General features: G+C 33.7%; 1 protein-coding gene across 1 annotated transcript; it reads left to right on the top strand.

Annotated features, from left to right (window-relative positions):
* LOC125577436 (meiosis-specific protein ASY3-like) lies at positions 1-4,002 on the top strand. Its single transcript, XM_048738950.1, has 4 exons — positions 1-12; positions 117-473; positions 1,866-2,222; positions 3,610-4,002. The coding sequence occupies exons 1-4, from the start codon at positions 1-3 to the stop codon at positions 4,000-4,002; spliced, it is 1,119 nt and encodes a 372-aa protein (XP_048594907.1).
* The last annotated feature ends 10,611 nt before the right edge of the window (positions 4,003-14,613 follow it).

Consider the following 14,613-nt stretch of genomic DNA (forward strand, 5'->3'; position numbering starts at 1 on the left):
ATGTATGCTATTGTTAGAATTTTTTATTTAACACGTATTTTATTAGGTTTAGTTTAAATTTTCTACACCAACCCTATGTTTTTTTTTGTCAACCTGACCAAAATGTTGCTTCACAGATAGAGGAGACGGATAAAAATGGAAGTACTGATGTTTTGAGATCAAAGCTGAGGGAAATATTGGGGAGACCTTCGCTGGAACATATTGTAGACGTCAACTCTGAGACCACCCCACAAGTCGTTAAGACAAAATCCAAGTTGAATCAAGAAAACAATGATTCTCATCCTAAGCCTACAGAAACTTCAGCTTCGGTTGCAACTACCAGAAGGGGGTCAGTAACTAGAGCTATGTCTCTGAAGAGAAGCAAAACTGGTGCCGACAACTCTGAGACCACCCCACAAGTCGTTGAGACAAAATCCAAGTTGAATCAAGAAAACAATGATCCTCTTCCTAAGCCTACAGAAACTTCAGCTTCGGTTGCAACTACCAGAAGGGATTTAACCAAATATTAAAAATAATTTTCTAAAAATTGAATATCTAAAACAAGAATACAAATTCTTATCAATTATTTTTTATTAATTTAATAAATACAAAGAAAGTTTAAACATTATATAAAAGGTAAACACAATTACAACAAAAAACCGTAAAAAAAATTATCATTCTAATAAATATATTGAAATTTAAAAAGTATATAAAATTAATTAAAATGACAAAGAATATTTCATTTCCCTTCAGTTATTTTTATAGTCCAAATTAAGATCTAATTAAGATCCAAAGACGTTAATTAGGGCTGAACATAAAATCATTAACCTGAATTTGGAACTAAACCCGAACCAAAAATTGACTTGTACCAAGTCCACAATGTAAAAACAAATACCTGAATGGGTTTTCTAGGGTCTTATAAAACATATCTAAACCAAAAGTGTTATTAACTGAACCTAAATGGGTGAAAATCTGAAAAATATTTGAAAAAAAATGATCTGAATGTCCAAATATTATACAAATTATTATATAAACAATTATTATTATTATTTTAATTAAAAAAGAAGCATTTTATAGAAAAAATCATTAAACATATATATAATCCATTCATGCGTTATATGTTAACAAAAAGCGTTATAATATATATGAATGAACAATATATATACATAAGACAATATATTTTATTCTATAAAAATATAAAGTGATTTTATGAACCTTTATGAATATACAAACTAAATATATTTTATTTTGTATAATTATATTTATAAAATATAATATATATAAGAAAATATATATTTTATACATTATTTCTATAAATAAATTCATCTAACAATAAATTGTTACATAAGAATGAGAAATAAAAATTTTAAATTATACTTTTAAAGTGATTTATATTTGGTTTAAAAGTTAATGAATTTAATGAAATCATCAATACAATTAACAATGATGACAAAAAACTATACAATTAATAAGGAAAGAAATAAAGTTGTGTGTAGTGTAGTATTTATAGGTAAAAGCAAAATTAAAAAAAAAAAAGCTCATTGGACGTCTGTGTTTTCCCCTACCTCTTTTCTTCCTTTCAACGAGTACAATTTTCTTAACACATAAAATGATTTGCATATTAATGTGTGAATGAGAAATAATTGCAGATAGAACTGCATCAGTTTTGGTTTTGCTATTCTTCTGCGTTGCATTCAAACCCTTTGTTTTTTCAACTTCATTCATAATCTTCGGTCCCTAAGGGATAAACCAAGATGCTCTCATCATTAAAATGTATGCTATTGTGAGAATTTTTTAATTAACACGTATTTTATTAGGTTTAGTTTAAATTTTCTACACCAACCCTATGTTTTTTTTGCCAACCTGACCAAAATGTTGCTTCACAGATAGAGGAGACAGAAAAAAATGGAAGTACTGATGTTTTGAGATCAAAGCTGAGGGAAATATTGGGGAGACCTTCGTTGGAACATATTGTAGACGTCAACTCTGAGACCACCCCAGAAGTCGTTAAGACAAAATCCAAGTTGAATCAAGAAAACAATGATCCTCTTCCTAAGCCTACAGAAACATCAGCTTCGGTTGCAACTACCAGAAGGGGGCCAGTAACTAGAGCTATGTCTCTGAAGAGAAACAAAACCGGTGCCGACAACTCTGAGACCACCCCACAAATCATTGAGACAAAATCCAAGTTGAATCAAGAAAATAATGATCCTCTTCCTAAGCCTACAGAAACTTCAGCTTTGGTTGCAACTACCAGAAGGGATTTAACCAAATATTAAAAATAATTTTGTAAATTAAATATCTAAAACAAGAATACAAATTCTTATCAATTATTTTTTATTAATTTAATAAATACAAAGAAAGTTTAAACATTATATAAAAGGTAAACACAATTACAACAAAAAAACCGTAAAAAAAATTATCATTCTAATAAATATATTGAAATTTAAAAAGTATATAAAATTAATTAAAATGACAAAGAATATTTCATTTCCTTTAGTTATTTTTATAGTCCAAATTAAGATCTAATTAAGATCCAAAGACGTTAATTAGGCCTGAACATAAAATCATTAACCTGAATTTGGAACTAAACCCGAACCGAAAATTGACTTGTACCAAGTCCACAATGTAAAAACAAATACCTGAATGGGTTTTCTAGGGTCTTATAAAACATATCTAAACCAAAAGTGTTAATAACTGAACCTAAATGGGTGAAAATCTGAAAAATATTTGAAAAAATGATCTGAATGTCCAAATTATTATACAAATTATTATATAAACAATTATTATTATTATTTTAATTAAAAAGAAGCATTTTATAGAAAAAATCATTAAACATATATATAATCCATTCATGCGTTATATGTTAACAAAAAGCGTTAAAATATATATGAATGAACAATATATATACATAAGACAATATATTTTATTCTATAAAAATATAATGTGATTTTATGAAACTTTATGAATATACAAACTAAATATATTTTGTTTTGTATAATTATATTTATAAAATATAATATATATAAGAAAATATATATTTTATACATTATTTCTATAAATAAATTCATCTAACAATAAATTGTTACATAAGAATGAGAAATAAAAATGTTAAATTATACTTTTAAAGTGATTTATGTTTGGTTTAAAAGTTAATGAATTTAATGAAATAATCAATACAATTAACAATGATGACAAAAAACTATACAATTAATAAGGAAAGAAATAAAGTTGTGTGTAGTGTAGTATTTATAGGTAAAAGCAAAATTAAAAAAAAATGGCTCATTGGACGTCTATGTTCTCCCCGACCTCTTTTCTTCCTTTCAAGGAGTACAATTTTCTTAACACATAAAATGATCTGCATATTAATATCTGAATGGAGAATAATTGCAGATAGAACTGCATCACTTTTGGTTCTGCTATTCTTCTGCGTTGCATTCAAACCCTTTGTTTTTTCAACTTCATTCATAATCTTCGGTCCCTAAGGGATAAACCAAGATGCTCTCATCATTAAAATATATGCTATTGTTAGAATTTTTTATTTAACACGTATTTTATTAGGTTTAGTTTAAATTTTCTACACCAACCCTATGTTTTTTTTGTCAACCTGACTAAAACATTGCTTCATAGATAGAGGAGACGGATAAAAATGGAAGTACTGATGTTTTGAGATCAAAGCTGAGGGAAATATTGGGGAGACCTTCGCTGGAACATATTGTAGACGTCAACTCTGAGACCACCCCAGAAGTCGTTAAGACAAAATCCAAGTTGAATCAAGAAAACAATGATCCTCTTCCTAAGCCTACAGAAACTTCAGCTTCGGTTGCAACTACCAGAAGGGGGCCAGTAACTAGAGCTATGTCTCTGAAGAGAAGTAAAACCGGTGCTGACAACTCTGAGACCACCCCACAAGTCGTTGAGACAAAATCCAAGTTGAATCAAGAAAACAATGATCCTCTTCCTAAGCCTACAGAAACTTCAGCTTCGGTTGCAACTACCAGAAGGGATTTAACCAAATGTTAAAAATAATTTTGTAAATTAAATATCTAAAACATGAATACAAATTCTTATCAATTATTTTTTATTAATTTAATAAATACAAAGAAAGTTTAAACATTATATAAAAGGTAAACACAATTACAACAAAAAACCATAAAAAGAATTATCATTCTAATAAATATATTGAAATTTAAAAAGTATATAAAATTAATTAAAATGACAAAGAATATTTCATTTCCCTTTAGTTATTTTTATAGTCCAAATTAAGATCTAATTAAGATCCAAAGACGTTAATTAAGGCTGAACATAAAATCATTAACCTAAATTTGGAACTAAACCCGAACCGAAAATTGACTTGTACCAAGTCCACAATGTAAAAACAAATACCTGAATGGATTTTCTAGGGTCTTATAAAACATATCTAAACCAAAAGTGTTATTAACTGAACCTCAATGGGTGAAAATCTGAAAAATATTTGAAAAAATGATCTGAATGTCCAAATTATTATACAAATTATTATATAAACAATTATTATTATTATTTTAATTAAAAAGAAGCAGTTTATAGAAAAAATCATTAAACATATATATAATCCATTCATGCGTTATATGTTAACAAAAACCGTTAAAATATATATGAATGAACAATATATATACATAAGACAATATATTTTATTCTATAAAAATATAAAGTGATTTTATGAAACTTTATGAATATACAAACTACATATATTTTGTTTTGTATAATTATATTTATAAAATATAATATATATAAGAAAATATATATTTTATACATTATTTCTATAAATAAATTCATCTAACAATAAATTGTTACATAAGAATGAGAAATAAAAATGTTAAATTATACTTTTAAAGTGATTTATGTTTGGTTTAAAAGTTAATGAATTTAATGAAATAATCTATACAATTAACAATGATGACAAAAAACTATATATTAATAAGGAAAGAAATAAAGTTGTGTATAGTGTAGTATTTATAGGTAAAAGCAAAATTAAAAACAAAATTGCTCATTGGACGTGTGTGTTTTTCCCGACCTCTTTTCTTCCTTTCAAGTAGTATAATTTTCTTAACACATAAAATGATCTGCATGTGTGAATGGAGAATAATTGCAGATAGAACTGCATCACTTTTGGTTCTGCTATTCTTCTGCGTTGCATTCAAACTCTTTGTTTTTTCAACTTCATTCATAATCTTCGGTCCGTAAGGGATAAACCAAGATGCTCTCATCATTAAAATGTATGCTATTGTTAGAATTTTTTATTTAACACATATTTTATTAGGTTTAGTTTAAGTTTTCTACACCAACTCTATGTTTTTTTTTGTCAACATGAAACTAAAAAAAAAAATGTAAACTAATTTGGATAACTAATCTGAGGGTATTGAACTACCAAACGCAAGTTTATCCGTCAAATTGTTCTGCATCCTTAGTATATGCACGAACATTATGTATATTGTATCATATATACAAGGGTATATATGATTGATATAAAATTACTTACAATGGTGTATTAAATTTATAAATTCAATAGTTGACATGTTGCAACGAGGATGTTTAATGATGTGTTGAAACTGAATTGACCTTCAACTCGTTTAAAAAGCTAAGTGTTGAATCTGGTTGGAGAGGAAAGAGACTTCAGAAATGGGCTTCTGCCATTGGTTGAGACAAAAGTGTTTGTCGGTCATTATTTTTTTGAATTGGCTAGCTGTGTTGATTTTTTATCTCCTTCTACATTATTTGATTCAATTATTGTATATTAAATTATGTATTTTAAAAAAAAATATCAAAATTTTTTATTTTTCATACTCTATAACTAGAGACTTGTTTCATTAGATTTGGACACAGAAAAAAAATTATTTTTAGCCTCTCATAAATTTTCGTTTCTATATAATCCTATTTTCATTGAGGAAATAGATCTCAACAAAAACTCTTCTAATAATAACCAGAATTCTTCTAGCTATCCTTTCAACTATCCAAATCCCAAAAACTATCCATTTCAAAATCAATCTTCCAACCAACCCACAAACACACCAAATTATGGTTTTTCACCAAGTTTTTCATGCCGTCAGCTATTCCAAAATATCATCCATATTACAGTTCGGCGATGTCGTATTCATCTCACCCACCTGCTTATTCTACTACTCCGACGGGTAATGAAATTGCTTCGGATGTTGGAGCAAATGAATTTCCTCAATTTTCTAGACAAATAACTCTTTGTGGTATAAATGGTGGTAGTGAAGCCACTCCTGGTGCTGACAGTTCAACCCATGCTATCCGAAAAATCGTCAAATGGACCACTGAGCAAAATTTGGTGCTACTGAGTGGGTTAATTAAATATGGAACAAACAAAATTGTTGGCAGAAACCAGAAGAGGAAATCGTTTTGTGGTAAAATTGATGAGTATGGTAATGAACATTTCTCATTTAATCCTCCACGTGGTTGAGTTTCTTGCAGGAATCATTACAACAACATGAACCAAAAATTGGAAAAATAGATTAGCGCTTACGACAACGCAAAGCGTATGCTGTAAAGCGGATGTTTGGAATAAGATAATTATTGTACTAATTATGTTATGTGTGTTTTATTATTTGTATTGTGTGCTAATTTAATAATTTATTTTTATTAAAATTATAAAATAAAACAAACAAAGTTATTTGATCATTTATTTAGTAATTCAATCTCAACCAATAATTATTATTAATATGTAATCACAAAAAAACATAGAACAAAATAAAAAAGTGAAAATAAGAATAGTAGGGTAAGGTGTTGAATTTTATTAAACAAATCATTGTAGAGTATAACAAATGAGTGGGTGTTGAATTATTAAGTAAGAGAAAAAAGATGGTGTGGAAAAAAAAAAGATGATGTAGAGGGTGTTGTGTATTGAAACTATTGTACATAGTCAAACTTATAACAAAGTGTCTTATTTAATAATAAAACTGGTTTATACTATAGTAAACTTTTAGAAAAAGTAAAAAAAAACAAACAAACAAACTGAACTATAACTCTTTCTCTCTCTCTCTTTCTCTCCGAGAGCATGCGCTCGATAGTCTTGTAGACTTGACTATCAACCGACAACTGCATGCCTCCTTGATTGTCATCATCGTTTGTAATTAGTTTTTTTTTTTTTTTGGTAGGATGCAGGAGACAATGTCTCCTACTATTTATTCAAAAACAATAAAACCCAATCACAGGCAAATTTGCCTAGTTCTTGACACACCATTACAATCATCTAAAAACACATGAGCAACAGGCTCTGGAATCACTTCAAAGTAATGCAAACCAAACGGTAAAGAAAACGCATAGTTAGCTAACCCATCTGCTAGATGATTAGCCTCCCTATACACGTGAGAAAATTTGACTAACCAGTCTCTTGATATGAAGCCATAGCACAAACGTACTAGGAAGGACAGAGGATGAGAATCTTGAATCCCTGTCTGAAGAAAGCCCACCACACACTCCGAGTCCACTTCCACCTCCACTCGTCGAAAGCCCCGATCCCATGCTATGCATAAACCATAGTACACTCCCCACAATTCCGCCAAAGGAGCTGAGCAAATGCCAATATTAATCGCAAATCCCCCTCTCCACGTACCATATTCATCACGCACCACCCCACCTGCAGTGGCCAGCCCCGGGTTCCCTCTAGCTGCTCCGTCCGTGTTCAACTTAACCCAATTACTTTCAGGTCGATGCCACGCAATTTGCTTCTCTACCCTTAACCCACCAGGAGAGTGAACCCGCAAATTCTTATATGCAGCTAGTACTTCCTTGGCCTTGTCTCTCACAAATTCTACTCTGTCCCGACACTTCCCTACTTCACCAAACACATACCCACAACGCCACTTCCAACACCACCACACCGTAAGAGCAAATAGCGTTGGCCACTGGTCTCCACTAACTGAGCTATCACTCGCAAGGTTCTCATACAGCCATTCTAGTAGAGGTAATTCAAAGAAACGCTGTCTCCTACTAGGGGTAACAATTCTAAGCCACAAACCTGCAGCTGCCGGGCAGTCTCTCAGCACATGTAGGATTGTTTCATCTCCGTTTTTACACAACAGGCAGACACTGCTATCACTCAAGTGCCTCCGCTTCCGTTCCATATTCGTCATGATGACTTGGTGAGACACCAGCCATAGAAAGACTCGGGTACGTTCTGGAACCGCAACCCTCCACACCCTGCGATATAGAGCTTCCATATTCTGTCGTGGTACTACATTTTTCGTCAAGAAAGTGTAAGCTGACTTGACTGAGAATTGACCATCATTACTTCCGCTCCACGACATTCTATCACGCGCACCCGTAACCTCATCAATCACTACTGAAGCCAGTCTCAGGCTATTATGTGTTGACATGTACGGCTCCATTAGCTGTGTTAACCACCCTGTTCCATGTTGCCATAGGTCCCGAGCCTTTGCCTCGATAATTTCCTCTGGTATATCAGCTGTGCTTAACTCATATAAAGGTTGATCCAGCAGCCAGTTATCCCTCCAAAACCGGACCCGTCGCCCATCCCCCAGAATCCAACATGTTCCCGGAACAACCACCTCTCGGATCCCCAGTATCAAGCTCCTCCAAGTCGGTGACCAATTCCCCCTACTTACCATCCAACATGGATCATACAGCTCACCTACGCGAAACTTCTTCTGCAGGATCCTAACCCATAGCGCATCATGTGTATTCAACAGTCTCCATCCAAGTTTTCCTAGAAGGGCGACATTCATTTCTTTCGCTTTTCTGATACCGAGCCCACCTTCTCTCTTTGGTGTACAAATTTTCTCCCAAGCAATCAAGTGTTGTTTCCGATTCCCTTCACTACTTCCCCATATGAAGGATCGCGCAATTTTGTCCAGTTGACCTAGCGTTGATGCTGGCAGAGCGATCGTGCTCATAGTATGAACTGGGATAGATGAGATGACAGACTTAGTGAGTGTTATTCTTCCCGCTAAACTCAAGAATTTTCTCTTCCAACCAGCCAGCTTGGAAGAAACTTTCTCCACCACCTCACCAAAAGTCTCCTTATTAATCTTTTTCTGCAACACCGGCATTCCCAAGTATTTTCCTAGCTCTTTAGTACCCTTAATACCACTCTCATTACTGATCAAAGTTGCTAGATCTCTATGGACATTCTCAGAGAAGAAGATGACTGATTTTTCTAGACTCACCTTCTGCCCAGAAGCTTCACAAAAATTCTCCAAGACCTTACGAATTACTCGAACTTGCGATACTGAGGCCTCCGCAAATAAGATCAGATCATCCGCAAAACATATATGTGACAAGGCCGGTCCACCCCTCGACAACTTGATAGGTTTCCAGTCTTCCTTAGCCACCGCAAATTCGATCTGGTGACACAATCTCTCCATACATAACACAAACAAGTACGGCGACAAGGGATCACCCTGACGCAGTCCCCGTTGAGGTTTAAACGCTTCCGTTCTTTCTCCATTCCACAATAAGCTCATACCAGGATTTGTCACACATTCCATAATCCACTTTATCCAAACTGGAGGTAGTCTCGCTGCGTTAAGAGTATCTTCCAGAAAATCCCATCTGATACGGTCGTATGCTTTCTCAAGATCCAGCTTTAGGAGCATCCATCCTCTTCGTCCTTTTTTCCTCCTCATAGAATGTACAGCTTCCTGGACAATAACAATGTTATCCGAGCTCAGCCGGCCAGGTATAAAGCTAGCTTGTGATGGGCCAATGAGCTTTGACATGAGCTTCTTCAGTCTCAACACCATTGTCTTTGTTATGATCTTGAACAAAACATTGCACAAGCTAATCGGTCTGAACTGCATAATCCTTTCGGGTTTAAGGACTTTCGGTATCAGCACCACCAGCGCATCATTCATGCCTTCCGTAAGAACCCCAGACTCAAAGAACTCCAGCCCAAAGCGAGTTACTGACGCCCCTACTACCTCCCATGAGTCCTGATAGAACACAGGTTGAAATCCATCTGGCCCTGGAGCCTTAAACTTTCCCATGGATTTAACTGAAGCTTCAATCTCCACCTCCGAGAAAGGTTCATCCAAGATCTGCACTTCTTCTCTAGTAAAACCAGTAAAGCCTTGTTGGGGAAGCTTCCTCGTGTCAAGATTCAGATCCTCCGTTGAGTACAGCCTCTTATAATAACTTATGGCCAGCTTCTCTAGTTCCTCCGATTGGTCTATCCAGCGACCATCCTCATCTCTCAGCATCTCTATTCTGTTCCTCTTGCGCCTGACAATTGTACTCGTATGATAGTACTTAGTGTTCCGATCTCCCAGGACTACCCATTTCTCCCGCGACTTCTGATACCATAACACCTCCTCTTGCTCCAAGGCAACATCAAGTTCTTTTTGAAGAACAGACTCCCTCAACAGAAGATCATCTCTTGGATTCTGTTCCAGTTTCTCCTGTATATCCTTGATCTCCCCTAGAAGCTTCTCTTTACGCTTCATCACATTACCAAAAATCTCCTTATTCCATTTCTTAAGTTTCTCCTTCAGAGATACCAATGCAGCCGGTGTGCTTATGTCCCCGTTCCAGGATGCTGCGAGGAGCTCTTTAAAGCCTTCATGCTTAAGCCACGCAGCCTCAAATCTAAAAGGTCTTCTCCTCGGATCTCCTCTCTTCTCTGGTTCCAGCTGCACATAGACTGGTGCATGATCTGATGCTAGAAACGGAAGATGGGACACTACTGCCTCCTGCCATCTTACTCTCGCCTGAGCATTGCAGAAAACTCTATCCAGACGCTTTGCCACAAAGTTCTGCGTCTCTTTCCCTCTTCTCCATGTAAACGTGTTTCCTCGAAAACCCATATCCACCAAAGCTAACTCATTTATCCAATCTCCAAAGGCCAGTGAATCTGGTGAGAGTCTACCATTTCCCCCGGTCCTCTCATCTAGCCTCAAGATAGTATTAAAATCTCCACCAACCATCACCGGCTCGTCGATGTTCTCCAGCACCCGTTTCAACTGCCCCCAAAGTCCACTCCTGCGACTGACTGTAGGTGCAGCATAAACTGCAACGAGGTGCATAACCTCCGTCCCAATTTCCACCTTAGCGTGCACATACTGATCTGACGATTCCAAAATCGTAATCTCTCCAACTTGATCCCTCCACAAAAGCCAAATACCTCCACTTTGACCAATAGCGTCTATCCGAAAAGAGTTATCAAACCCCAAACTGTGACATATTCTCGTCGCTCTATCTCCACTCGCATGAGTCTCGAATAATGCCAGAAAATCCGTATTGAACTTCTTCAAAATGTATCTAATAGATCTTCTGAAGTTGGGTTTATTCGCCCCCCGGCAATTCCAAAATAAGCAATTTATCATTGTTTCTGCGTTAAGGTAAACACGAACTACCGGGGCAATCTGTCATGCAAGAGACAAGATGCTTCCATCTCCTTGCGAGTGCGGCTGTGCATCAGTCTCTCTTCGAGCCATCTCGCTGATGATACTCTCCATTGGATTCTCCAATTCTTCATCTATCAATTTCAACGGCTCAGTTACAGCTCTGGCCTCCACCAAGCTTTCCCGGAACTCTCCAGTGGATCTTCCAGCATCAATATTCTCCACCCTCAATCTTTTCCCCGACTCTGAAAGGCTAATTTCTCCTTTCGTTGGGCCAAATACCAAACCTCTGACGGGCCTATTATTTAACTTCTTGGGCCTTCCTCTTCCTCCCTCCGTCATTTTCTTGTTTCCAACCCCTCTCTCCTTGCTCACCCCCTTCGAGATAGTTAGTTCAGTCGCTTTCCCTCTAAAAATTAAAGCTTCCTTATCTAACAAGACTCCCTTCCCCTTCTTAAGCTGGATATTCATGTCCTGGTTCTCCTTGTTCCCCTCACCTGACACTTTATCCATCGTCGATTCTTCCATATTCATAGCTTCCTCCAAACTACCATACTTATTCGACACCTCGATATTCTGAGTAGCTAATTCATATTTTTGTCCATCGTTTGTAATTAGTTAAACCAACGGATAAATTAAAATAAATGGAATCATAAACTTAAGTTAGTTATATTGCAAATCACAAACAAAACACGTTTTTCATATTAATCTAGAGTCTGAGTAGCTAATTCATATTTTTGTGCCAAATATATTCCATAAATGAGAAAGAGTTTGTAAGAGTTAACAAAAATTTTAAAACTAAGATACGAAAAACAATGACCATATTCTAAGACATGAATAACAGTTAATGGCCATTTTCTAAGAAGTTTGTATTTGTTGGCAATGTGGTTTAACGTATTTTCATATGAATAATCATTTAAATATGATTTTTTCTTGGATTCACCCTAAAGGGTGAATCTGTATGTTCATCAACCAATATGATTTAGTTATTTAAGATTCAATATCTTTAAAAAAATTTTTTTTGTCAAGCTATATTATGTTCTTAAAATAAATAAAAAATATATTTGTAATTACCAAAAAAAAAATTTTTAATAGTGTTAACACCGTTATCAAAATACTAAACCCAAAACCCTAAATCATAAACCCTAAACCCACGTGTAAAACCTAAACCCTTGGGTAAATCATAAACATTAAAACTAAAATTAAAAAAAAATAGTAAACCTTAAATGCTTAACCCTAAACCTTGAATCCTTGAGTAAATCCTAAACCCCAAGGGTTCAGGGTTTACTCAAGAGTTTAAAATCACAACACAATCACATAATAACAAAAACTTACACCACAAGGTGCATTTTTATTTTGATACAAACACATAACGACGTGATGATATTCTTGGAAAAGAAAAAGAAAATACACATGATGGATCAAATAATGGACCATGATCGATTCACACGTTACTTAATTGTTACCAATCACCATCGCAGTTGTTTGAGACACAATGATTAGCTCGTGACATGAAATCTAACTTTATGCATAAGACGTTGCTTCATCAACTCAAATATGTAATCGCCTTTTACGACTGTTTTAGGTCAAAAGGATCAACTCAAAGTACCATGGCGGTGTTTGTGTGAACATAAGGAACAAAAACATTCTCAGTAAACACAACATCTATAGTTTTAGTTTTCAGAAAATAATCTTTATACCGGAGGAGAAGGAAAGAAACGACAATAAAATAACTTTATAGATAGTTTTAAGGATTTTTAATGTAAAAGCCCCTAGAGTATGTTTCATTTGGATAGAAACCCTTTAATTTATGATTCAATTAATAAACTCTCCAAATAAATTTTTCTTAACATAACATCTCATCCAAATAGTTTAACAATACACTAGTTTCATTTGTTATTGTACTGTTTAACAAATGTACTATTATTTTGAATTATTATAATTAAAATCCATTTATTAATTGTTTTAATTTTCAATTCTTCACTAATCTCTTCTCCATCACTATGAATAATGTAGATTCCATCTATTGTTTAGAACTTGCTAATCTGGTTTTTGTTTCTTTTCTTAGAACAGTTCATTGGAATTTTGTTTTATTCTATTTTATCATATTTATGTTATGAACATTTTGTTTGCTGCGCATTTATAAAGCTAAATAATTTCTAATAATAAATATTAAATTTTCTGAATGTTGATGACTAGGATATAATTTGAGGAATTCAAAAAACCCTTATAAATCTATATTCGACCTCACAAAAATTATTTGAAGAAAGTTATATTACATACTTCCATAGATATTAACAAAACAAAAGCTTTTTCTGGGTAAAATAACAACAATTACAAACTAAAATCACAACACAATCACATAATAATAAAAACTTACACCAAAAGTTAGCATTCTTATTTTGATACAAACACATAACTACATGATGATATTTTTGGAAAAGAAAAAAGAAAACACATGATGGATCAAATAATATACCATGATGATTCACTCATTACTTAATTGTTACCAGTCACCATCGCAGTTGTCTGAGACACAATGATTTGCTCGTGACTTGAAATTTAACTGATTAGGCAGGCGAAATTGCTTCATCAACTCAAATATGTGATCGCCTTTGACGATTGTTTTAGGCCAAGCGGGTCTCCACTTCATCATGTTTTTCAAGCCTTCTTCTTCCATCTTCAACATGTAGATGTAGTGCCATGATGGTGTTGAACATAAAACATTTCCCGGAAAAGACAACATCTTAGTTTTAGTTTTCAAAAAATAATATATGTACCGGAGGAGAAAGAAAGGAAGACGACAATAAAGAAACTTTGTAGACACTTTTAAGGATTTTTAATGTAAAAGCCCCTAGAGTATGTTTCATTTGGATAGAAACCTCTTAATTTATGATTCAAGAAATAAACCCTCCAAACCGTTTACAATACACTGGTTTCATTTGTTATTGTACTCTTTAACAAATGTATCACTATTCTTGAATTATTATTTTTAAAATCCATTAATTTATTATTTTAATATTCAATTCTACATTAATCTCATCCCCATCAGTATGTATAATGTAGATTCCATCAATATTTAGAATTTACTCATCTATATTTTTTGTTAGAATAGTTCACCGAAATTTTTTTATTCCACTTTATCATATTTATGTTGTGAACATTTATTTTGGTCCGCCTTTATAAAACTAAATAATTTCTAAAAATAAATATTAAAGTTTCTGAATGCTGATGGCTAGGATATAATCTGAGCCATTCAAAAAACCTTATAAATCTA

Source organism: Brassica napus, chromosome A8 (assembly GCF_020379485.1).
Source record: "Brassica napus cultivar Da-Ae chromosome A8, Da-Ae, whole genome shotgun sequence".
In the NCBI taxonomy this organism is placed as follows: Eukaryota; Viridiplantae; Streptophyta; class Magnoliopsida; order Brassicales; family Brassicaceae; genus Brassica; species Brassica napus.